At 41.5% G+C, this 24,545-nt stretch overlaps 2 protein-coding genes across 2 annotated transcripts in view; one reads left to right on the plus strand and one right to left on the minus strand.

The window, feature by feature from the left end:
* Positions 1-294: 294 nt before the first annotated feature.
* Positions 295-18,321, minus strand: LOC141804301 (uncharacterized). The gene is made up of 46 exons (XM_074688648.1): positions 18,122-18,321; positions 17,785-17,878; positions 17,106-17,148; positions 15,232-15,303; positions 14,970-15,104; positions 14,696-14,740; positions 14,040-14,156; positions 12,859-12,924; positions 12,681-12,716; positions 12,476-12,538; positions 11,925-12,008; positions 11,801-11,845; positions 11,654-11,725; positions 11,528-11,572; positions 11,391-11,444; positions 11,199-11,262; positions 10,254-10,358; positions 9,986-10,147; positions 9,850-9,858; positions 9,643-9,732; positions 9,303-9,454; positions 9,076-9,148; positions 8,653-8,759; positions 8,319-8,502; positions 7,592-7,663; positions 7,046-7,153; positions 6,474-6,692; positions 6,172-6,336; positions 5,866-6,033; positions 5,617-5,760; positions 5,234-5,344; positions 4,916-5,094; positions 4,607-4,670; positions 4,416-4,490; positions 4,176-4,283; positions 3,868-3,975; positions 3,466-3,537; positions 3,022-3,150; positions 2,740-2,847; positions 2,227-2,382; positions 2,040-2,147; positions 1,809-1,946; positions 1,583-1,699; positions 1,145-1,333; positions 728-1,011; positions 295-653 (listed from the first exon to the last, which is right to left on the minus strand). The coding sequence occupies exons 2-46, from the start codon at positions 17,835-17,837 to the stop codon at positions 393-395; spliced, it is 4,959 nt and encodes a 1,652-aa protein (XP_074544749.1). The 5' UTR covers positions 17,838-17,878; positions 18,122-18,321; the 3' UTR covers positions 295-392.
* Positions 18,322-18,361: 40 nt separating this feature from the next.
* LOC141804696 (uncharacterized) overlaps positions 18,362-24,545 on the plus strand; it is a 28,354-nt gene continuing 22,170 nt past the window's right edge. The window contains exons 1-2 of the mRNA XM_074689287.1: positions 18,362-18,614; positions 20,183-20,236. Of these exons, the coding sequence (XP_074545388.1) occupies positions 18,543-18,614; positions 20,183-20,236 (126 nt within the window). The 5' untranslated portion in view covers positions 18,362-18,542. The remainder of the gene's footprint in view (positions 18,615-20,182; positions 20,237-24,545) is intronic.

Below are 24,545 nucleotides of genomic sequence, written 5' to 3' on the forward strand. Positions count from 1 at the left end.
GCCTCAACCAAACTAGAAAAGAAATAGGTGACATCACAAGCACTATGTCTGTGTATTACACAGTCTGTGGTTTGCCCTGTCTTGGGACTTTTGCAGGTAAGTTGTTATTTTTTCAACAATTTGAGCATCAACAACCTGAACTCTTAAAAGTTTTAAACATTTTTAATAAAGGAGGTAAAGGTACAGCTGAAACTTGAGCAATTTTAAAGGTGGACATAACACATTGTCAGAAATAATGACAAATAAAGAGAAGTCCTTCACTTATTCTTTGTTTTAAATTCAAACTCACCCATGACTAATAATCACATTTTATTAAAAAAAAAAATTACACATTAATCTCTTCTTCTTAACATACACCATATAAGTATTAACAAAAAGCAACAACAGACCCTTTACAGCGCTCTGAGGCAGACATGACACTGACTGGCTTTGCGCCGCTGTTGGTCAGCTGCCTTGATAGTCCCTGGCGTCGGGATGTCAAACTGCTCAGTGTGACTCACAGTAGTCAGCCAAAAACTGTACAGATTGGTGAAGTAGTGGCAGGATCCTCGTGCACCCTGGCACTCTATGAAAGGATGAGACCGGAAATCCTTGAGGCAGCTGCCTGTAGAAGCCAGAGACTGCCCCCCGCCCTCGTCACCTGCCCCTGTGTGCTGAAGTGAAAGAAAAGCAGGTGAGTGTTAGCTCAGTCTGTGTCATATGCCGTGAAGCTGTTAATCGCACTCACCAGCAGGAACGAGTATCCCATCCACAGACTCCTCCACCCAGGGGGGCATGGAGGGATGGTGTGATCCTGGCTGTGAAACGCCACAGAGGGTGATGCTGTCTCACACACCACACAGCGGCTGATGTGGGATCTAATCTCCTGGCCAAAAAGTGGCATCATGGGTATAGAGGCAGTGGTGGAAAGCCAATAAGATTTGTCATTGCGGCTGGAGTAGTGGCAGGCCGCTTTGTTGCAATAGGAGAAAGGCATGGTGGAGAACACAGGGAGACAGGAGCCAGCTTGGCCTACAGGATGATGAGGAGAGGAACAGAGAAAGTGGGAAAACACAAGATGGAAGTTTTTTGTAACAAAGATCAAGGACTGGTGAATAAATGGGACTCATGGCATCAATTAACATCTGTCTTTGCAGATACTGACCCAGGTCTTGAGTGTGAGCTTTCTCCTGCCCCTCCAAGTAGACCAGACTGTAGCCCTCCCAGAGGGTACTGCTGCCTTCAGGGCAGCTTGGCACCTTAATGGTCTGGCTGTGAATCACCAAAATGAAGCCTGATCTTATTGCCCCCCTATGGCCTGGGTTACCTTGGTCACCTGGTGGACCTGAGGTACCTGGAGCATGGAGGGATCAAAATGGCAACAAACAAGTTATGTAAAAGAAAACAAAAGTCAAATATCAAGGTAGATACACTGATAGGTATTTACTTCACGGTTTTAAAACTTCTCATTCTCTTGTTTCAGAGGACAGGAACCCCTCTGAGAGCGATCATACCACACAACTTTCATTTTTATCATGCTGCAGTGGTTATTACCATAACTGACTGGCACAAAATCTACAACTGATTGTGTCTGATTACACACCTTGAGGTCCAGGAAATCCCCGCTGGCCTGGATCTCCTGGGTCTCCAACAGGGCCGGTGCGACCAGGAGGACCTGGAATGCCACCAAGGCCCACAGACCCTAGAGCACCTTTCTCTCCTTTAACACACAGATGCAAACAAACAATAAGAAATAAACACACTTACACACACATTTCCATGTACAGAAAATCATTGAATTAATTGTTGATGATTATTAACTCCCTTGCCTTTACGTCCCGGAGCACCTGGAGGACCGCCATAGCCTGGAGGTCCTGGAGGTCCTTGCTGACCAGGTGGTCCTGGGGGTCCAGCAGGAATTTGTACAATGGCTTCCCTGATGATGTCACCAGGAGGACCTCTGACACCTTCAAAGACACCATTTAAGAGTTCAGCAAAGGCAAGACAGCAGTCATCTGTCTAGACAACACTATGTAGATTTAAGATATGGTGCCGTTTACCTCTATCGCCAGGTAGGCCTTTTACTCCTTTGGGACCCCTAGGCCCCACATTACCTCTTTGACCTTTGGGTCCCGGAGGACCCCCTGGACCAGAAGGACCTCCGTAACCTGTCCGAAGGCAGCTTCATTTAGAGTACATTAAAGTGGATGTCTGAATACTGAGGGCAGGAGATTTACTGTCATCTACCTTTTGGGCCTGGAGGGCCTTGGTAGCCCTGAGATCCAGGGGATCCTTGGAAGCCTTTACTTCCCTTCCAGCCCTGTAATCCAGGAAGACCGATTGGACCTTGGTCTCCTTTGGTGGAAATGCTGCTACCTGGAGAGCCTGGGCTTCCTGGAGGACCTGAAACACCAGCAATAAAATCCTAGTTAAGTAAGTAGAGCTTTATAGCCATGACACAATGTTAGTAACCATTACTCAGAGGTCCAGCCCCACACCATGTCTGGTCATTACTTTGGGTAATGATAAAAATGTTGATATTTGTTAAAAACACAAGTTTTTCTGGCTCCAACTAGTGTGTGTGATGATGTTTAATCATTCAATCAGCTACACAAGCTCATTCCTAACCACAGTCAGGGAGAGACAAATAAAAAACAATGTCCACAGTTTAACATGAACATACACTCATTCATGTTTGTTCTTGAATGTGGTCACACAGACTGAACATAAATAGACAGAAGGAAACTAATAGACACACACCTGGAGGTCCTGGAGGTCCTTCATACCCCGTATCACCGTTAGGTCCTGGTAAAGGTAAACGGCAATCTATGCCAGGGTAACCAGTTTCACCTGGAGGACCTGGAGGACCTGGGGGATAAAATACAGGAAAGATAAATTCACGAAGTCAGAACATACTCTGTGAAGAGGATCACTGGTTATGTTTAACAAAAGAAGAGGAAAAACAAGTCACATAAATGTCACATAATGATAAAATGGAAAAATAAACAAAATAATAATAATTTATGATAAATGACACAATACCTGTGCTGCCAGGTGGCCCCCTCTGGCCTTTAGGGCCATTATAAGATCCTCCTGGAGGTCCTGGAAGGCCCCTTTCACCCTTGATGCCTGTAAAACCCTGTGGTCCTGGAGGGCCAGGGATCCCCATGCCTTAAAGTACGATGGAAACAACAATGAGACAGTTCATTGTAACACTTTGTGCTTGGACACTTACTGAATTTGATGGATGAACTTGTACTATGTAAGTTTCTTTTTCTTCCTTTTGATTAATGATAATTAAAAAAAATAGCTGAGCCTAAACTTCAACATTTCTGTTGGATGCTTAAAGTGGGTCAATAGACAGAAGGAATCCACTTTAAATTTATATTATGGGAAAAAAAATCAACAGACCTAAAACAAAAAACACACAAAGAAATAAATGTTTAACTATATTAGGATTTTTCTGGACATTTTAATCACACATACCACTTGCTCCTTGCATTCCTTTTGGTCCTCTAAGACCATCCAGTCCATCAAGACCTGGTGTTCCAGGGGGTCCTGATATCAAACCGCAACACAATATCAGAATCACCTTGTTGGATGTATTTCAAACTTTTCTGTGGTGAATGACATGGCTGTTTTACTTTTTTTTTTAACCTGTTATCTCTTTTTCTGTCTGTATGACAATGTTTTTGAATTTACATTAAATTGAGTGTAATTCTTTAACTTATCCATTTGACATTAGCTACATGTGTGTTCATAGGCATCCAAATCTACAGACTTTTGAACTAAAGGATGGACATTTACACAAGACCACAAATAACTGCAGAAACCTTTATTCCCCAACCTCTCTGATGATGGAGGGAACAACCCATTTGATGTCAGTACCTTTAGGCCCAAATGGGCCGGGTGGGCCTGGTGGTCCTAGCCCTCCATGATCTCCCAGAGGACCTGGAATACCTGGGCGCCCTGGTGGGCCCGGTGGCCCAGGGTAACCTGCAGTGACACACAGAAAAGTGCTCAAACCTACATGCTAAGTGCCAGGATGTGCTGAACAAAAGTGTATGATTTGTCTGAAACTGACAAATTAGGAAAGAGAGAAACTTCCCTAAATTCGACTGATTCTGTTTACATGTACATTTAGTTTAAATGCACACATCAGCAGCATTCCTTTCATGATCCTCATTTTAGTTCACCTGGTCCTCCTGGTCTTCCTGGATCTCCTGGGTCACCCGGTGGTCCAGGCTGTCCTGACCTCCCTGGTGGTCCTGGGTCACCTGGATCTCCTGGACTCCCTCTGACATCTTTGACGTATAGATGTGAATTTAAAAACAAAAAAAAGTCGTACTGACTTTAAAATAAAATCAATCTGAAAGTTTTTATTCACTCTTACATTCTAAATTGATGTTAAAGAGGGCCCGCCCTTTAGTACTCACCATTGCATCCATTATCTCCAGGAAATCCTTTGGGTCCCGGAGGACCAGGTCGACCATAAGACTGTCCTGATTCGCCTGGAGCAGGAGCACACATATGAGTGAGGTTTCTGTTTTGTGCATTGTGGATGCATAGTCCATTGTATAAAAATCTATACCAATAAATATCCACAGTTTCTCTCTCTCTGACTCACCTTTGGCCCCTTGAAATCCTGGTGGACCTGGGACACCTGTGCTTCCATAAGGCCCTGGATCTCCCTTTAACAGACCACAATAAAAGATAACATTAGAAATTAACTTCTTAGACTGAGGAGAGGTTAAATCTGCACATGACCACAAGTTTAGAAATATAATGATAAACCATGATAAAAGCAAATAGGATATGTAGAAGTGTGACAGAATCAAGCATTTTTTCACACTCTTTACTGGACAGATCAAACGGAACACTAAAACACACAGGGAGCTCTAAAATGTCGGACACAGACAATGGGTTAATTGGGTACCGGATCTCCATCAGGTCCAAGATAACCCCTTGGACCAGGAAAACCTTTGACTCCAGGAGGTCCAGGTAACCCTGGTCTTCCTCCCCTCCCTGGGGTACCAGGGTTGCCTTTATACCCTGGAGGACCAGGCAGTCCATCTGGACCCAAAACACCTGGAATCCCCTTTTGGCCCTTTAAGCCTACAAGCAATGAAGTACAATAAAAGATGACATCTCTCTTTTCAGATTAACAATATTTATTGCTGTAAAACGACTGACCATTGAAAATAACAGAAAAAGAAGCAATGGGTTCAAATTACTTTAATGACATATCCGATACCTTGGTGTCCCTCTTGTCCTGGCTGTCCTCTCCTCCCTGAGGGTCCTGGTTGCCCTTTTGTTATATTAGCAAAACTAGTTGGTCCCGGTAATCCTTGTGGGCCTGGTTCACCTGTAGGAGGGTTGAAACTCAAATTTGTTAATTCCCTGTCAAATTAGTGCAGCACTTTAAAAGTATATCAACATCTTTGGCTCCTTATTTTGTCTCCTTAGTCATCCTCATTCACTGTGTACTGTGGCTCTGGCAACTGCACTAGCTTTACATTGAAAATGGAACCATTAATGTGTCTTCAGAGTTTAGTATAGCTCTGTTTTTGATTTGTTTTAATTTCCAACTATTCCCATTTCTTACACCGTATCACATTATTTTGGTCAAAACCTTACCTTTATAACCGGGATGTCCAGGGTCTCCTGGGGCACCTGGGCGGCCATAAAAACCTTTCTCTCCCTTTTTACCAATTGGCCCTGGCAGTCCAGGAAGACCTGGTAACCCCCCAGCTCCAGGTCTCCCAGAGTACCCTCTCTCACCTAGATGTACAGACAGTAAAAGTATATACTTTGAAGACTGGAAGTGGTTGGTGATGCTTGTGGTTGTTGGAAATTGATGATCAGATGAACAGCTCTAGGAGATACCTTTTAGCCCACGACCAGCATCCACACCAGGATCTCCTGAGGCTCCAGTAGTCCCTCTCTGTCCAGGTGGTCCTGGCAAGCCAGGAGGACCTGGGAAACCTTGTGGTCCCTTATGACCATGACCAGGTGGACCTGTGTCTCCCTTATATCCCTTCTGACCATGGTAGCCTGTGTAACATTATAAGACCAGTCAGACGAAAGGTAGGTTGATCCTGTCTTGCATCAAAATGCAGATGAAAGTGTTAAATAGACATCAAGAGAAACAGCAAGGTATCAAGAAAACTGCATCCTGGAGGGATGCACAACCTGGTGGTCCTCTGGATCCAGGGTTTCCTGGAGGTCCTGGGGGGCCTTGAGGACCGTGCAAGTCGCATGGGGTGCAGGGTTGCCCTGGAGGACCAGTATCTCCTGGGTCACCATTGTCTCCTGGCTCTCCTTTGCAGCCGGGGCGTCCTGGCTGTCCTTGTGAACCTATAATGCAGAAACACCAATGTTCAACCTACTCCAGTAAGAACTTAAAAATGAAGGTCTCATTTGTTAAGTTGTTGATTTGTTTTAAATAACAGATTTTTTTTTTTTTAATCTCTATCTATTAAGATGACACTCACCAGGAGACCCTGGATTTCCAGGAGGGCCAGAGAAGCCCCTTGCCCCCACGGCTCCAGGACGGCCAGGTGGGCCTGGTTCACCTGGCCTGGCAGAAAAGACATCTCCAGGTGCACCCTTCCTGCCTGGTGGACCTGGTAATCCAGGTGGGCCAGGAGAGCCATCTTGGCTCAGTCCACCGGGACCTGGGTCACCTGGATCTCCATGTATCCCTGGAGGTCCTTTGATCAATAAGAGACTAGTTTGTGTACGGTCAACCTTCTTGAATATAGTTTACCTTCTGTGTTTTACAAGGTAACCTGCAAATAACAGCTTGCTACAAAATTGCATCATTCAGGTGTGAGTGACCATTCAGCAGCTCTCATTTTTTTTGCTCTCACTCCTCTCCTTGGTGGTGCTTAGCACCAGCAGCTGTTAAAACGTAGATTGATCATCTGTCAGTGTTAATGCTCTTTGAGTCTAAAAAAGCAAGCTGGGGGTTAATGCACAGTTTGTGTGGCAATGGCTGGCATGCTACTTTGGTTTGTTTTTTGGTTGGAGGATATTTTTTGTTCATGTTCATGTTTTTAATTACCTGCTGGTCCATAGCCTCCAGTTCTAGCATCTTCTCCTTTCATTCCTTTTTGTCCTGGATGTCCCTGAGCTCCAGGCTGGCCGCCTCTCCCTGGTGCACCAGGGGGTCCTACAGAGGACCAAGGATAAATGTTTTCATATTCCAAGAGTCATTTGTTTGGTTTCTTTTACAAAGTTTCACCTATCATTCAAAGACTTTAGTCCTAACAACTTAGAAAAAAAATGCTTTAGAAAGTTAACAGCCTTTTGATGAAACTGGAACAAATGATAAAGTGACATATTTTCTTAGGTGTCTGGATTTATCAAACACAAATAACCAGTGTTATGGGCAACTCAGTTACACATAACACCTTTGAAGTAAAAAACAGGATGAAGGACTCATATATCTTGCTGCTGCACAATCTGACCACACCTATGTCAGCACACAAGCATTCTGGGACAAAGAGTAACAGACACACTAAAGATATACAATAGCTGATCGTTGTTCTTTGTAACCAACTATACTTTTTTATTTAATAACTTACCCAGTACTGCCTGTAACACTCACCTGGAACACCTGGTTCCCCCTTGCGTCCAGGTGACCCTTTCTCTTCTTCATGGCAGCATGGCTCAGTTTCACCTGGTGACAAAATAACAACACTTGTGAATATATATATTTATACACACACACACACACACACACACACACACACACACACACACACACACACACACACACATATATATGTATACACACACACACACACACACACACACACACACACACACACACACACACACATATATATATATATATATATATAGGTGACCCTTTCTCTTCTTCATGGCAGCATGGCTCAGTTTCACCTGGTGACAAAATAACAACACTTGTGAATATATATATTTATACACACACACACACACACACACACACACACACACACACACAAACACATATATATGTATACACACACACACACACACACACACACACACACACACACACATACACACACACACACACACACACACACACACACACACACACACATATATATATATATATATATATGTATATATATATATATATATATATATATATATATATATATTTATATATATATATATATATATATATATATATATATATATATATATAATAGAAATAAAATCGCACTTATTCTAAATGTAGTATTATTTCATTTTAATCAAACCTGAGCCCAGGTCCCATGGTTTATGTGGGATGGAGTGAAATAAAAACAACTAAAAATCCTTGATTCAACCCAGTCTCTGACCTGGTGGGCCTGGTCGACCAGGTTGACCTGGGAGGCCAGGGTTTCCTGGATCTCCTTTATATCCAGGCAACCCTTTAGGGCCTGGGGAACCAGGGCCCGGAGGGCCTGCAAACCCTGGCAACCCTTTGGGTCCAGCAACACCAGGATATCCTTTGGGACCACGTACTCCTGTATATCCAATGCCCTGCAAATGATACCCCACACCATAACTGCAGAGGTAAAACAGAGCATACGAAACACCAGCACACAATAACCAAACCAGGTCCTGTGCAGAAGATCACATAATGCCTGGTACACAAATTACATTTGATGCACTTATCATGAACACACTCACTGGTGGTCCATGGTCTCCTGCTGGGCCCGGTGGGCCATCGCGTCCTGGCTTACCCATTGCTCCAGTAGGACCAGAATATCCAGGGACTCCTCGGCTTCCTTTGGCACCTTTTATTAATAGAAACAAAGTCAGGAGCTGTTAAGCCTTAAATGTTTAATGAACATTGATAAAAATGCTCAGACACAAAACACAAAGTTTAAATTAAACAGATATAAGTGTCTTCTTATTTCTTATTGCACCCAACAGAAAATAACTGTGATTCCCTCACTGTAGAGTTTGGTACACAGAATGATTTAACTGATGCATTTAAACTTTGGAGAGCTGGTGTGTTGAAAGGTTCGAGTACCTCTATGAGAAAAATTAAACTTGTTTAGTGTAGTTATACATTGTGTACAGCACAGGTTGGGCTTTAAAGCTGTTTACCTTTAGCGCCTATCCCAAAAGAGTCCCCTTTTTGACCCTTCTGACCAGTCAAACCAGGAAGTCCTTGAAAGCCCTTCAAATAAAACACAAAGTTGAACATTTTATTTTCTACTTATCCTGTTAAGTATCACACATAAAAGAATGACGGCACATTTCTTCTGCTATAAAAACAGGCTTTTGACCCATTAAACAAACTGCTTTTACTTGTGATGTCTTTGTGCTCTTACTTGTTGTCCTCTTAGACCCTCATCTCCCTTTGGCCCAGGGTCCCCCTTCAGTCCCGGACTTCCAGGTAACCCTGGAGGTCCTGTATAACCAGGGGGTCCAGGTAGGCCAGGTCTTCCCTTGCCTGACCTACACTCACAAGACCCTTCACAACCTTTGAGTGACACAGATGACAAAGAAAAGTAAGAATATGATACAGGGTGATAATGCTCTCTACAACAGCACTCAATCATCAACACAAATCAAGTTGCTTTAACACTCGACAGGGGAAAAGTAGTGACAGAAAAGAGCTCCATCCCTTGTTTGTGAGCTCAAGTCAAGCATGAAACTGTTGCAGATCACCTTTGATTCCTTTGGGCCCTGGGTTTCCAGGTCTTCCTATGGGTCCTGGCTCACCACGGTCTCCAGGATCACCACGCTCACAGTAATAATCTAAGGATTAACCAATGACGCAATGACAAACAGTAAAACAATCTATAAGCCTTTTCGTGAAAAACTGAGCATTAAAATTGATGGACTCCTTCAATGTGAAGCAACTGAAGTACTCACCTCCACACCCTGATCAGACAGCATCAGGTATTCAAACAGAAAGTCAGAAAGTTAGTCCAAATTCAAACATGCAACGTGTCAAATCATAAAAGGACTAAACTAATTTGGTCAAAAAATAGAGAAAGCACTGAAGTACCTGGAGGACCTGGGGGACCTGTGACACCTTTACGTCCTGGGAGTCCTTTAGTTCCCTTTGGACCAGGATATACGTAGCCGTTAGAGTCGCTGTATCGTCCTGGCTCTCCCTTATATCCCTTTTCACCAGTTGGTCCTCGCGGACCAGGTTGACCGTGCCCATCTGAAGATGTTTGAGGGACAGAGTAATACTTCAGACAAGGTTAGATAGCATGAGATTTACTCAGTGTGATGGTACCAAAGACCACTGAGAAAGGCTGAACCCTGACCTGGTATTACTAAGCCTGGTTGGCCAGGTGGTCCACGAGGGCCCATTACCCCGAGATCACCTGGATATCCTGGTGTCCCAGGATAGCCACGGTCACCTTTGGGACCTGAGTCATACAGGGGATAAAAGGGACAGCAAACAAGGGAAGGAAACTAGATTAATTCACCCACTAATGATGGGTAATGATCGACTGAATATTAGCATGAAACTTCATCAAAGCGTGTTCATCCAGGGGAGGTTTTAAACCTCATTCAGTTTGACTTGTTTTGCTTAATATGTTTTGCTTGACAGAATGAATCAAACAAAATAAAAAATAAACCCCACACAACTCTAATTAGTATTTTAGTCCTCCAGTATGTAAAAGTTTGATGACCTCTTGATATAAGGGTTCTTTGCAAAGTGTACTAAAAATACTGTTTAATTCATACAAGGACATCTCCCTCCCTGCTCTTCTTTGTTAGTCGCTTGACCCCACACTACAGAAACTTCTGGATCATTCGCAGGTCAAACACTTTTCTAAATCTAAAACTTATCCCAACTCTTGCCCTGCTTGGTATTCCTGGTGGTGATGACCCCAATCTGACTCCTACAGAGCACAGCATGGTGCAGATGTGCAATCTTGCTTAAATGGAAAGGTGCTGCTCAGGATGTAATGTCCTGTCTCAATCTGGAGATGCTGAGCTTCTCTGTCAGAAGTTCAAAGAGAAAACTCTGTCAGACATGGGAACAATTTTACTTTCTGTTTTCCGTTTTTCATAAATAACACTCTGTTGTTGATACAAAAGGTGTGGCTTCACCGACCTAACAGTAAGACCAAGGTTGGAGACAGTGAGAATGTCATTCAAAATTCTGTCATATTATCATCATACTGTTAAAGTGAACTGAAAGTGCTCTGATTGCATGGTTTTTAACACTAAGGGTGGTGCTGGTATTGCTGTGTCTTTACCTCTGACATCCTCTCCATCAGGAAACCTGGTTGGGCCTGGAGGACCTGGATCCCCTGGGTAACCCTGTTGGATGAAAAGACAGATATTTACAGCCGTGGTCACTGACACAAGTTCCTTTTGGTACCTGTAAAAGCAGTAAAAGTTCAACCAAATGGTGATACAGACTTCTTTCATGTTTTTGCAAAGCTCACCTTTGGTCCAACTCTCCCTATTAGGCCTGGAAGTCCTTTCTCTCCAATAGAGCCCTGGAAATATGAAAATGTACTTATCCTGTCATAAATACACAGTCTGCAAAGTACAGGAACACTTAATCCTATTAAAGGTGTACCTCCGGACCCGTTGATCCATCTCGTCCTGGAAATCCTGAAAGACCCTATAGATGGGAGCAACAAAGGGTAAATTTTATCAGCATGTCTTTGTATTGTTGTCATATTTTCTGGATGAAGTCACCTACCCGAGCTCCAGGTAAACCCACAATGCCTTGCTCTCCTTTAATTCCTTGACTGAAGTAGTCTCCTCTACCACCCTGACAAGAAAGAGCGCAAATCAACTGCCTATTTCCCTTTTCTCAGACTCCTGTATGAGTAGCAACAAAACCCACCCTTGTGCCCTTTGGTCCACATGGTCCAGGAAGACCTTTTTCTCCCTATGGAGCAGAAAAAGAAGGTGATAGAAATTAAAGTATAAAAAGAGGGAAAAGGATTACGAATAAGAGCTTTTCTTACCTTATCCCCTTTGGGTGGGAGAAAGTCTGTAGGTGGTATTATGATTTCTTCAGGTCCTTGTGCGCCAGGAAGGCCTTGCTCACCCTGGATCAGGAATTAAAAGAGTTGAGCCATTTCTGATATATATGTATCCATGTGCTCACATACTGAAGCATATATAACCAATGTCAGATGAGTTGAAATGTTATTTTAACTCCTTACATCATCTCCTGCATAGCCAGCCAGTGATGCTCCAGGGTCACCCTATAAAACCACAAGTTCAGCAAAGTTATGTGTTTGTTTAGGTATGTGAATGGATACACATATTTTAGAGTATGCACTGTCAAAGACTGCAAAGCAGTCCACTCACAGGTGGTCCTCTTGGACCTCTCGCTCCACCCAGGCCCTATGAAATTAGATACATATACAAATCTTGACACACAGAATGCATTTCTCTACAATACTCAAAATAGTTATCAGTGAATTGATATATTGTTTCTTGTTTTACATGTACAGCATCCTTCCTTCTTAAATATATAGCCCATACAACATACAAGTGGAACCAACCCTACCTCAACCCCAGGAGGCCCAGGAGGGCCAGTGAAGCCTACGGGCCCTCTGTCTCCTTTCCGTCCCTGAGTAAAGACAAAGCAAACATTATACAAGTCCAAGATGCTCAACACGAAACTTGGTCATCTTCTCCGGGGAGAGGGAAAAACATCCTGTGATTTATTTATCTACAAACTGTTACAGTCAAAGTAAGAAAAAAACACCTACAGGAAGACCGGGCTGTCCATCTCCACCACGATCCCCCTGCAAGACAGTATGAAATGACGATGAGGGTAATGGGAAATTAAAGATGATACCGATTACTGAAAAAATCAAGAAAGGTAAGGTTGACACTGGTGAAGCCCAGCCAATCAACATTGAGCTTTTGAACACTAGTGGAACTTACAGGGAGTCCTGGAAGGGTACCATCATACGAAGGTTCCCCTTTGATTCCTTTAGGTCCAGTGAATCCCTGCCAAGAAGAGGGAAAATTTTTCCATTACACATATTATAAAAGTGTCTAACAGTTTAAATTTGATGTTAGATAATATTAGAAAACCTTCAATTATTTCTAAGGAGGTTGTTTGTGGTATAAAATCTGTCACAACTTCACATTTGAAGTATCCTGTACGCACTTTGTCGGATAGCTGGGACATGACCAACAATCCATTAGAGAATAACTTCCAGAGGTTTCACTCCTGACAGTTAACTTGATATTAACATATGGATGGTTTATGGCCTCTGTTGTTGAACTGGTGGAGCCATAGCAAGGTAGAAATCTAGCTGCTGGATTGCAAGGACTGAGGTAAAACCCCCTCAGCTAACCGAAAACATACATTGTATTTGCCAAAGAAACAGCAAACATCCCTCAAGTTGGTCCAGTCAATAGCAGAACAGATTACTAAGTTGATTTGAATCAGTTTGGTTAAAGTTGGTTAAAGAGGGCTCAAAGACTCTTGTGTCACTGTTGTTACATTTTCTCTCACCATTCCTTATTTAATGCCAGCATTTCTCAACAGAGATGTCAGTCATGATGTCATAACCCCCCTTTCTTAGCACCAATAAATGATGAAGATTAATTTTTTTTTTTATATATATATATATATTTTATTTACAGATTTTTCAATTTACAATGATCAATATGCTGGTAGTAGAATACACCAGAACCCACTTTGATCAAATACACAAATAAACTCAAGTACAAAGATACAGGACACATGGACATTAAGGAAAGACAGTTAAACAGACAAACAAACAAGACACAAAAAAAAAAAACAAACAAAAAAAACCCCACAACATAACATGGCTGCCAGTCCATGGTACATAGTAAGATTAAAAAATTTTAAAGGAGGATATCTGAGAGTATTTTTTCGAAGTGTACCTTAATGTTTTGGTTTGATGTATACTGCAGCCATTCAACAGAGGGAGCTCTAATTCGTTAGGCTTCATTCAGGAAAGGTGTTGATTGGTCCACAATTTTTTATTGTACAGCCTTTGCTCCTGACATAATTATATTCTTGATTTCTAAATGTTCATTCCTAAAAGAAAAGCTGATGATAAATGTATCAAAAGAGGACTCCTACTCACCGGAGACCCGTGGAGACCATCCAAACCAGGGATACCAGCTCGTCCTGGTCGACCTCTTGTCCCGTTACATCCATCCAGTCCTGGTAAACCAGGCTCACCACCTGCTCCAGGGTGGCCCTGAAATATACAGAATCATCATGCCGTAAAGTAAAATTACAGGGCAGTACAAGTAACATTCATAACTCCTTGACTTGAGATGAGTGTGATAAAGAAGTGTTTCTATACGGCATTTAAAGCTTCAATCCTACATAGCATCTGTGATAGCTCATAATTATATACAGGCGCAGATGAACATCTTCAGTTTCTATTAAACCCAAACACTTGAGTCATGAAGAGGCAGCTGCCAAAGGCAAAGGAAAAGCTCAACTTAGAATGTACCTATGTGTGACCACTAGAGGGCACACTAACACATGCTTTAAATTACTGCACTATTTATTGTATGGTCTTTAACAGTATTTGGATCACAATTTCACATGTATGGATTTGCATATTAGATACAATAACAGTTATATTTTATTTATAATCTATTCCGAAGGATAAAACAGGAGAGAACAGGAGGAAACAAGGGGAAACTTAAGCTCACTTTCACTGACCTCAAAGGAAATATTCAGTGAGTAATAAATGTAGTAATCAGTGTACAAAAGTAATTTACTCACTGCTAAGCCATCATTCCCAGGAAAACCAGGAGGTCCAGTCACACCCTGCCATGTGAAAGAAAAAAGGGATAAAAATATCATCAAGTCATTGTGTAAGAGTTACTGCTCTTTCATTTGAACTGTAACAGGCAATAAATAACACATGGAGTGAACAATGTAGATTTACGATGCTCAATCATTCCTTATGCAGTGTGTGTCTTGCTTTTTTTCCTTCTCTCTCTTTTTGTTTGACTAGATGCAGACAGACAACATGAATATTAATATGCACTCTTACACGCTCTCCCTTGGGCCCTGCTGGGCCAAATGGTCCCTGTGCTCCTTTCCGGCCTTTCTCTCCAGGTGGCCCCTCACGTCCCCATGGTCCCATTGGTCCCCGGTCACCCTGCTGGCCTGGCTTTCCTGGAGCACCCTGTAAAGACAACAGAAAAAATCCTGAGACTAGTTGTCAATAGTGTGTACAATAAAGAAATCATCAGAAATTAAAACTACGATCTTTTATTTATAATAATCAACAATATGAAAGGAGGAGCTCATACCCGAGCGCCTTTAGCAGGAAGACACCGACACTCACTGCAGTCTCTTCCTTCACATGGGCCCTCAGCAACTCCCTGAAACACAAATCAGCCTCAAACCATAAGTCACAAATAGAAACAGACTGTATACTACTGAATTATGTGACAGGAGGAGGCAGCATTAGACTGTATGACTGCAGTTGTGTTGTAGATAACCAGAGCGGGCTCATCAGATGAGGCTCTGGTTTGGGCATATCTGTCAATCCTGAGTGTTTTCTGGGGTTGAGAATCGGCCTTGTGGAGACCGGACAGCCCTGATTAGAAAACTCTACACAAACCAGCTTTCTCACAAAGACTTGGTGGTAATAAGAGCTCAGACCTTGAAAAGAGAAAATCTCACAGCACTCCCCATCCTCATAGCACACACTCTGAAAAACTAATCTGTGGGTCCACACTTCCAGATGTCACATGTTCCCACCGGTGTGTGTGAGCATGTGTGTGTGAAAATAACATTTAGCAGAGTTTTCTCAAAGCTGTCTAAATATTTAGATGAGTTTATGCTCTGGAAGTTTCTGTCGCACATCTGATGTCCCACTTTCACTTTTGATCCAAACATTCATGACGAGGCCTATATCATGCATCTAGCCACCAAGCAGCTGGATAGACTAACCTGAACCTGCCCCAGACTAACTGCTAATAATATTTAACACATTTGTAAAATTAGAAATTTAAGCATCAGCCGAATTTTTAAAACATCACTGCTGAATTTACTGCAACTGTTTCACCTCTTTCAGGCCTGACTTGTGTTTTTTTGTCACAAAACTAAAACCTACTTTACATTTCTTTGTATGTTAGTTAAGTAATGAGCTCTACACCAATATTTTTTGTCAAGGACACCAATTATAAAACATTCATAAAACAAGCTACAATACTGTGTCATGCTTCTCTGGCACAGAGATGGCACAAAAAAGAAAATGCCAAAAAGGAAAGAAACCTGTCCCTCTGTCCTAACAGAAAAATGCTGAAATTGAAATATTGTCCTTTGAATACTAGGGCTGGGACAATATGCTTTTCTCCTGATTTGATTATGTTATGATCTTTGGAGTGTAGATTTGATTTAAATTGCAATTCCTCATTATTACCCATTTTTACAATTTCTAGTTTGCTTTTTTGACACCAGACCAAGTGAAAAAGTTGAACAATAATAATGATGTCTACAAAACTTTATCAGGAGTCATATTTTCCCAAAAAATTCACATCACATGTGGGTAAGTTTTAAGGATTCATTCAGGGGATCTGACATCTCAACTTATTAACAAAGACTAAAATGAAGGATTTAAATGTGAAAAAAAGAAGTAGAAAAAAAAAGATTTTTGAACAAAAAATAAAAATAAATGAAAAAAAAATCACAACTTAAAATCTGTAAACAAAAAATTCCGCTATATTGATTTTTGCTGTTGTTTTTGTCACTTACTTACCAACCTATTCCACATTGAGTGAAAGATTTAGCATACAGTGTTTGGGGTGTGATTTCATTAAAATTCAACAGAATCTAAAACTATCACCCAAAAAAAAAAAAAAAAAAAAAAAAAAACTTACTAATTGACCTAGCTTAGCTTGGTTCTAAAACTAACTAATTGACCTAGCTTAGCTTGGTTTCTATAAAAGTGTGTTTTATTCCTAGCAATGCTATGTTTAAGTCAGAGTGTTTTAAAAACACTTAGTTTTCTCCTTTCCAGTTTCCCTAGAGTTTGAGAGATTGCGTTAAATACAAGAAACATTTTGCTAGCACAGTCCCTCGCAACACTTTCTCATTCCCTTGCAGCATTTTTGCATCACTTGCAGTCTTTCACTTGGCATGTGTACATGAACTGAAAACCCTCAGAGAAATTTCTTACTGCATTCAGCTTCTGCACCAAGAGGACCAGGACAAGCATCCACCTGTAAATACAACATTCAAGATGTTACCATAGGCTTAAATCCTCAGCTTCTGGTTCACTTTAGTCACATTTAAAAGTCGGTAGATTAAACTGTGGAACAAAAACACTCTATTTTTGCATTTCATGTGCAGAACTGCTTGCTGTTCAAGTCTAAACTCTACTTTGCTGCCATGAGAGGTAACAAAAATTTGGCTTCGAGCACCCTGCAGGTGATAGCACAGTCTGTGTTTGTGCTAATGTGTGTTACGCTTTCATGGTGGAGGTCAGTTTTTATACAAATTCTACACATTGGAATGTAATTTATCAGTCTTGTTGATTATGTGAGTAAACCTGCAATGAGTGTGTTTGTCCTGATGTAAATAGATATACCAAACAGGGAGTTTTTGTACCAACAAACTTTACATACACGCCTCATTACTCATAGTAATTAATTTACTTTTAATGTAACAGTGACTTGTTTAGTCTACTGGTCATTGTCTGAAAGAAACGTTGAACTATAATATAATCTAAAGTGAGGACAGGTTATGAGACAGAACAGATCAGAATAAGCTTTCATCAGATATGGATGAGATATCAAAATACATGACATACATGACTTTTTTTCTTTTCTTTTTTTCTTTTTTTCAGAGAAACTCACATGAGGAGGCACAGAGAAGAGGAAGCAGATAAGGAACCCATCACTGATCTCATCAGACGTCTTGGCTGGTGAGTGCTAGACTCAGTGCTGCCCCCTATGGTAGAAAAAGGAAGCATTAAACACCACAGACACCTGCTAGCTAGAAGCCACCTGGTTTGATCAATGTAACAACAGTAAACTGTTTGGATGCTAAACATGAAAATTCTACAGGAAACATTATTTAAAGAGTAGCCCAACTTTCCACCCTGGGAGCCCCTCTCTGTGCAAGTTTGAAGCCTATGTTGTCTGCATGTAACAGCCCATCATGCACATGTAAAAAAAAAAAGTTGTAACTCACCAATTTAGAGAAGATGGATTCAAAGTGCATGTGCACTGTCATGCATCCCCACCAGGAAAGCCTCCGACTAGTTTCACTCTGACCTCCTGCCCCCTGTATCAAACTAAACGCAGAGTCTGCCACTGTTTGGTCATTGAGGAGTGAGATGAGGACAGTAAGGAAGGTTTGGTTTGAGCAGATCAGGAAGGAATTAGACCACCTCCCTCTTCAGGATCAAACTAAACATCGTCTATGGGCTGTGCTTTCTTTCAGGGCTCTTGTGCACGGATAGGGAGCTTTAATCCAGCTGAGCTATGACCCAGCATCACCCACAGTGCAGCAGAGCGTTGATGTGATGTGAAGGCAGGTTGTTGCGGAGGATGCTAAAAAAGACATGTGGTAGCTCCTGAGCTTTTGATGCACTTTGAGGAAAGACAGAGCCATGGGGAAGCCTGTATCTGGAGTTCTTCTGATCCTGTTGGCGGTGATGCTGATGGGCACTGGGGCCAAAAATGTAAGTTATTTATTTTGTTGTCTTAGCTGTTATAACAGTGCAGTTAAAACATCCAATTCCTTTTAGTCAACAACAAAAGCCCTTATCTGCAGGTATTTCTTGTTCTCATTTTCTGCCATTGTGTTTTCATTTTGTGACTGTAATGTGAAATTCTTAATTGCAGCTATTAAAGGATCATTCTGTTGCTTATTTGACAGCAGAAACAGGGTCAGGTGCTGAGGCATTGTCAAGAAAAATGTCATTAATCAGCATGTATAATAGCTGTTTCAGTTAGCAGGCTAGAGCACAGGAGTTACATTTAATATATATATATATTTTTCATCATTTCTAGAAAAAAAAACCCCTGAAACTCTCCTTCTAGGTCACTGTTTATAAAAGGAACACCCATAACAGTGTGTTTCCTGTTGCATTCAGTGTCAGCTCCCTCCATCCTCATAGCCTTAACTTTGATATACAACCCCAGCGTCTGTAAACATCTTGCATCCTGATGAGATGCACGTTTTTCACAGTCTGTTTGCTCATGTTGTGTACAACATCCTTCAGTGGGCCGAGTTGGTGGGCCTTTTTATAGCAGGTCACTTGGAAGGGGCAGGATATCCCAAGAAAAACAAGCTGTCAGAAGGGCCAGCAGTGTGATCACATGTTGAGTTAAGATCTGATTTATTCCTTAAAACAGACTGAAGCAAAAAAAAATCATACTCTTAAAAATGATGGAGGTAGCATCAGCTGTTTTCAGCACAGATGCTGTTACATTTCTGCTGCTGTAATAGCCACAGAGAAAGGATCCTTGGCCTAATAAGATAAAGATAATTACACATTTAACAGGCACAGCAGAGATTAATTTGAAGTTGTATAACAGATATTTAAAAATGAATGGTGCCAAGCCCATATTCCCCATTTTGTCCTTGAATGGCCAAATAACAACAAAGATCTGTTGAATTTGAAATGTAATGCATCTAAAATGGCTCTACGCAAACTGATAATGGTTCATTATACTAAGAGATGAAGGCCTGCTGCTGGTCTTACACAATCCAAAGACAACACACCATGAGCTTCTCATAATTTTTCTCCCTCTTTATACTGTGTTGGCATCAATTAACCTCTTACCCAGTGATGTTTACAGCCCTCAAATTAAATGCCACTGTGTCGAACAGAGACACCGAAGGTATTAGCTCTTCGCGCTGGAGAATTATAGATGTTGTTTTGTCAAATTGCTTCCATAAATCCTCCACAAATCCCTCCAAAGTAAACTTTCTGCCCCTGTGGAATAACGGTTTATTGATCAACACCATGTCTGCGAAAGCAGCAATTTATTGTGTACAATGTGGATCACTGAAATCAGTGGATTGCTTTTAGTGACTGTGCTTCCAATCTATGAGGGGCCACTCTGTGGAGCTGGTTCATGCTCTGATGGACAAGTTTTGTTTACAGTTTCTGCATAATGATTAGTCGTTGCAAGTCATTAGATCACTCAATAGCAAAACAAGAAGCAGGTTTTGCAAAGGTGGTCATTGTTTGCAGATTTTCTCAACCGCATATTGAACTGAGGTACTCTTTTTTTTTTTCAGTGTGTGTGCAATGGGATATCTAGATGCCAATGTGAAGGGGTGAAAGGCAGCAGGGTGAGTGAAAAATGTACTTTCTTTAACAAAAATATGGTGTACTATGAAGTTATTCAGACTCACACAGTTTTATTTATTTTCAAACTAACATTCATTTTCTAGTTGAGGTTCCTACAATGATACATCGATATCCAGGATGTGCCTGAGAGAAAACTTGTAGTCAACATAGAATCAATACGCGCCCTAGTTTATGTAGCTTTCATTCAACTTATTTGACCAAAACTAAAGCAAAATCTAGAGCAGTGGGCCCCAAACTATGGCCCGGGGTCCGGATACGGCCCGCCTTGACATTTTGCCAGGCCCCCTGAACAATACCAGAGGATCATTATGGTTTGTTTTTTTTTCTAGTCCATGTGATCGAGACTTACACATGCACAGACCATAACTTTCTATTCCACCCTTCTGCAGTTTGTGCCCATCTGAAACCCCTCCCTTAAAAAGGAACCATACTGGTAATGAAATATATTGTGCTGGTAGGTGTTTTATCACTTAGTTTGGTTTCTTAGTCTGCTTGCTTTCTGATTTTCACAGTGACGTTAATTAGAGGGAGCTGCAAACAGTGATGTCAAAAAGAAAGTTAATATTTCATGCTCTTTTTTCCTCTGACAAATCTGAAAAGGGTTGTTTAGTTATTATTATTATAAATTTCATAAATAGAGTTATATATTTCATTAAAAGTGTTGTTTTTTGTTTTCTGATTTTTTTTCCTGTCAAGATCCCAGAAAGGATTATTAATATTTGGTTAACATATATTAATATGTGTGTCTTTCTGGGCAACAATGAATATTTACGTTTGGACACCTCTGCGGCCGTCACACTTTTTTTTCTTTTTTTACAAACTGATCCTGGCCCCCCATCAGAGAAGGGAAAAGTTGTTTGGCAAGTTTGGAGACCCCTGATCTAGAATTTAGATTGATGGGTTCTGACATGGGCCCTATTAAGCCGTGGTAGAGCCCGAAATGTAGCAATGACCTAAAATGTAATATTTAAAAAAAATGGTAAAACTAAAAAAAAAAGAAAACAGTACAATTACCATAATATAAATCCCATGTGCCATTAATATAAGAGAATTAGACTCAATAGGTATGTGATTTTTGTTAAGTGAAGTAGAAGTAGAGAGTTGCTCAGCCAACAGTTGTATCAAGTATCGCTAGTACCTAGTTGATAGGGTCTGACATGGTCTTTTAAAGGTAACCATATTTTGTTAAGTTTTGTTTTGAGATTTCCCAGTGAACATCTAATTCTTTCTGATTTCATAAAGGTGAAGACATCCTTAACCCATTTGGTGTGAGAGTGTGGATGGGGGCTTTTCCTCTGCAGTAAAACAGCATGCCTTACTATCAAAGAGAGGGAGGCTATGAGATCAACAAAGTGGATAGACAATGTCTGGGCAGGGGGGAAAGACATCAAACAGGCCATCCAGTGGAGAGGGAAGGATGGCAACAGATGTGATGACACAGAGGGAAACAAATACTGATTTCCAATACTGAAATAGGGCTGGACAGCTCCAAAACATGTGTGCAAGACTAGCTGGTCCTGTATCTATTACTGTTAGGATCAATACCAGGACAGATGTGGGCTAATTTGCTTTTAGACCAATGAGCTATGAATTACTTTACACTTTAAAACTATGTGACAGACACAAATGGAGGAAGTATGAACACATCACTGAGCTGACTGCCAAATCTCAGTGCTTACCTCTATGTTGAGACCCTCAGACCAAGATATTCAGTTTGTCAGAGACTGAAGGTTTGCACTCAAAAAAGGTTATTATACAATGTAGAGATTGTACCCTTGAGAACAGGACTGACGTTCAAAATAGTGCCGATTAAAGTATTTGGAGGGACAGCAGGGAAACTAAGGAAGTTGTTGCAGACAAAGATTTGAGCTTGCAAATAGTTAAAGAAGTGAGTTCTTGGCAGGTTAAATATACAAGCTAACTGATCAAATGAAGCAAAGATTCCACTGATGTGAAGATGCTTAACAGGAAAGCTTTCAACATCAATGTAAACCTCTAAAATGATACAAACTAACTGCAAAGATCTGACATAACTTTAGGCCTACACAGCAGGTAGTCACCAGGGGGAGCTCTAGTTGTCCTGGCTTCATGCTAGTCATGATTTAAATTGTGTACACTTTAAACCATTAGGATCATTTGTGTGTTCATTTTATCAGCCATCAAAAAACCCTTGTTAACCTTTAGTCATCCATTCAACACTCACCAATATGAAGAAGGATTCTCTTCCACCTGGATCAAACAAACTCGTGCCCTTTAAGTATTCCCAGGACCCGGCTGTCATGGCTGATGACCAGCTAACCTTTAAGGTTCATGTGATCAAGATTGCACGGCCATGCTCGTACGTCAGGAGGACCAGACCTTGCCTGACAGAGCATGCAACACAGCTCCTGGTACAGGCACTCGCAAAATCATGCATTGCTGCAGCAGCTCCTTACTGGAGGGTCTGAAAGTCAACCTGTATATATGACCCAGGCTGCAGCAACACATTTGGTCTACAACCACCTTAAAAACACACGCACACATGTAACACCACTGTCCATGTGTGTTTGCAGACCTCCAGAAGCTTGCATCAGATTCAAAGCCTGCTTTTTGATGCAAAACAATCCTCTGTTTTCTCCCAGTGGAGGGACAAATTATCCAACTCCACTCAACCCACAGTCACAGCCTACCTTCCAGAAAAAGCTGGCCAGCTCTTTCATGAACAACTATGACCTTAAAAGAAACTTTTCTTTGATGTTGTTGATGATGATGATGAAGTGGATTATTTTGTTGCTGGTGATTTATTTGTGATGATATAAAATTGTCAGAATAGAAAACTGCTTCTTTTCACCCTTTGCATAAACTCTAGCAGCTGTATCCAACAGGACAGTCGGCAGCAATTTAATGCTCTAACTCATCTTGTATCCAGATCTTTGCTTGTGCAATAGTACATACACACTCCGATGCACATTGCTTTGGACAAAGTCATCTGTGAAATAAAAATATGTCATTATAACTTTTCAGAACAGGACATTTCATCTTTTAAATATACAGCAGCTGGATTAATCCTGGCTCTGTTGTTTGTAGTCTCTCAGTAAGTTGTGCAAGTCTAACAGTAAGTAGAAAAAAATCCATCAGCAGGACTCAAAAAGTCAGCTTTTTTGATTAGTCACACAGGCTTTAACTGAAACAGTATTAAATCCATCTCACAGGTTTAAAAAGGTCAAATCAGGTGCCATCAGGTGAAACAGGTCGTAGTTGAATAAGTTTAAAGGTCCCAGATTATGCTCCTTTTCTGCAGTTTAATAAGGATCATTGATGTCTTCATGAAACGGTAGTAAGATGTTTTGGTCAAAAAAGCCAATAAATCAAGCACAGCAGCATTGTTTCCAGGCTCTCATAGCCCCTCTGTTACATATGAAGGCGTGGCCTTCATATGTAATTGAGCCACCGCTGATACCGCCCCGCTCTTTCGCGTCACTGAGAGCGGCGCCACGAGCTCCAAGTGCACAGTGTTTAGAAAACAGTGAAGCTTGTTTACCGTTACATTACAGGCTAAAACAACAGGCTAACCGCAGCTAAAGTTAGCATCCTGAAGCTAACACAGAGACAGGGGGACACTGAGGAAAAGCTCTTACATCTGCTCCACAGCACACAGCATTTAAAATACTCACATTTCCAGGGTCCGAGGTTTATTGGTGAATGGTTGGTAATGCACCTGTATTCAGGACCAGTCTATTCGCTAGCCCTCTGTTGTACTGTCCAAAGTTGGAAAAAGAGGTCGGCCGTGAAGTGACTAGCACACACATGCACAGTTTTACTGAGTGTAGCTGGCACATTTCCCTGACAAATGAACTCTAGACACTTAGTCTTGTCTTCTTCCGAGATGGGAAGCTTGTGCATGATGGAACTATGTGGCTGTTTACAGCTAAAAACAGAGCAGTGATGGCTCTTCAACTTTGGCATACCCCTCCCTGCTGCTGGAGAGATTTCTCTCCAGCAGCGGGGAGGGGAGTGGGCAGGGGAGGGGGTTCGGGATATCTGCTCTGGTCGACCAATCAGGTCAGACTTGCTCCTGATTGGTCTAAAAAAGGGAATCGCTGATGTCGGCAAATCCCCAAAATCCAAACAGCTCGTTTAAGATCAGGATTTTACATTCAGGTTTTGTCATTAAATATCACATTTTGTGGGCTGGGAGGAAAGCAAGACACCCACAAATTTCACTAAATGACTCAATAAAGTGACATTTGCACAATATGGGACCTTTAAATTTCTTCTTAATGGGCATGTCTCTGAAACTTTCTGAACCTT

Source organism: Halichoeres trimaculatus, unplaced genomic scaffold, assembly GCF_033239565.1.
Source record: "Halichoeres trimaculatus isolate MK-OKI-2021-1 unplaced genomic scaffold, fHalTri1.1 fHalTri1_scaffold_15, whole genome shotgun sequence".
Classification (NCBI taxonomy): Eukaryota; Metazoa; Chordata; class Actinopteri; order Labriformes; family Labridae; genus Halichoeres; species Halichoeres trimaculatus.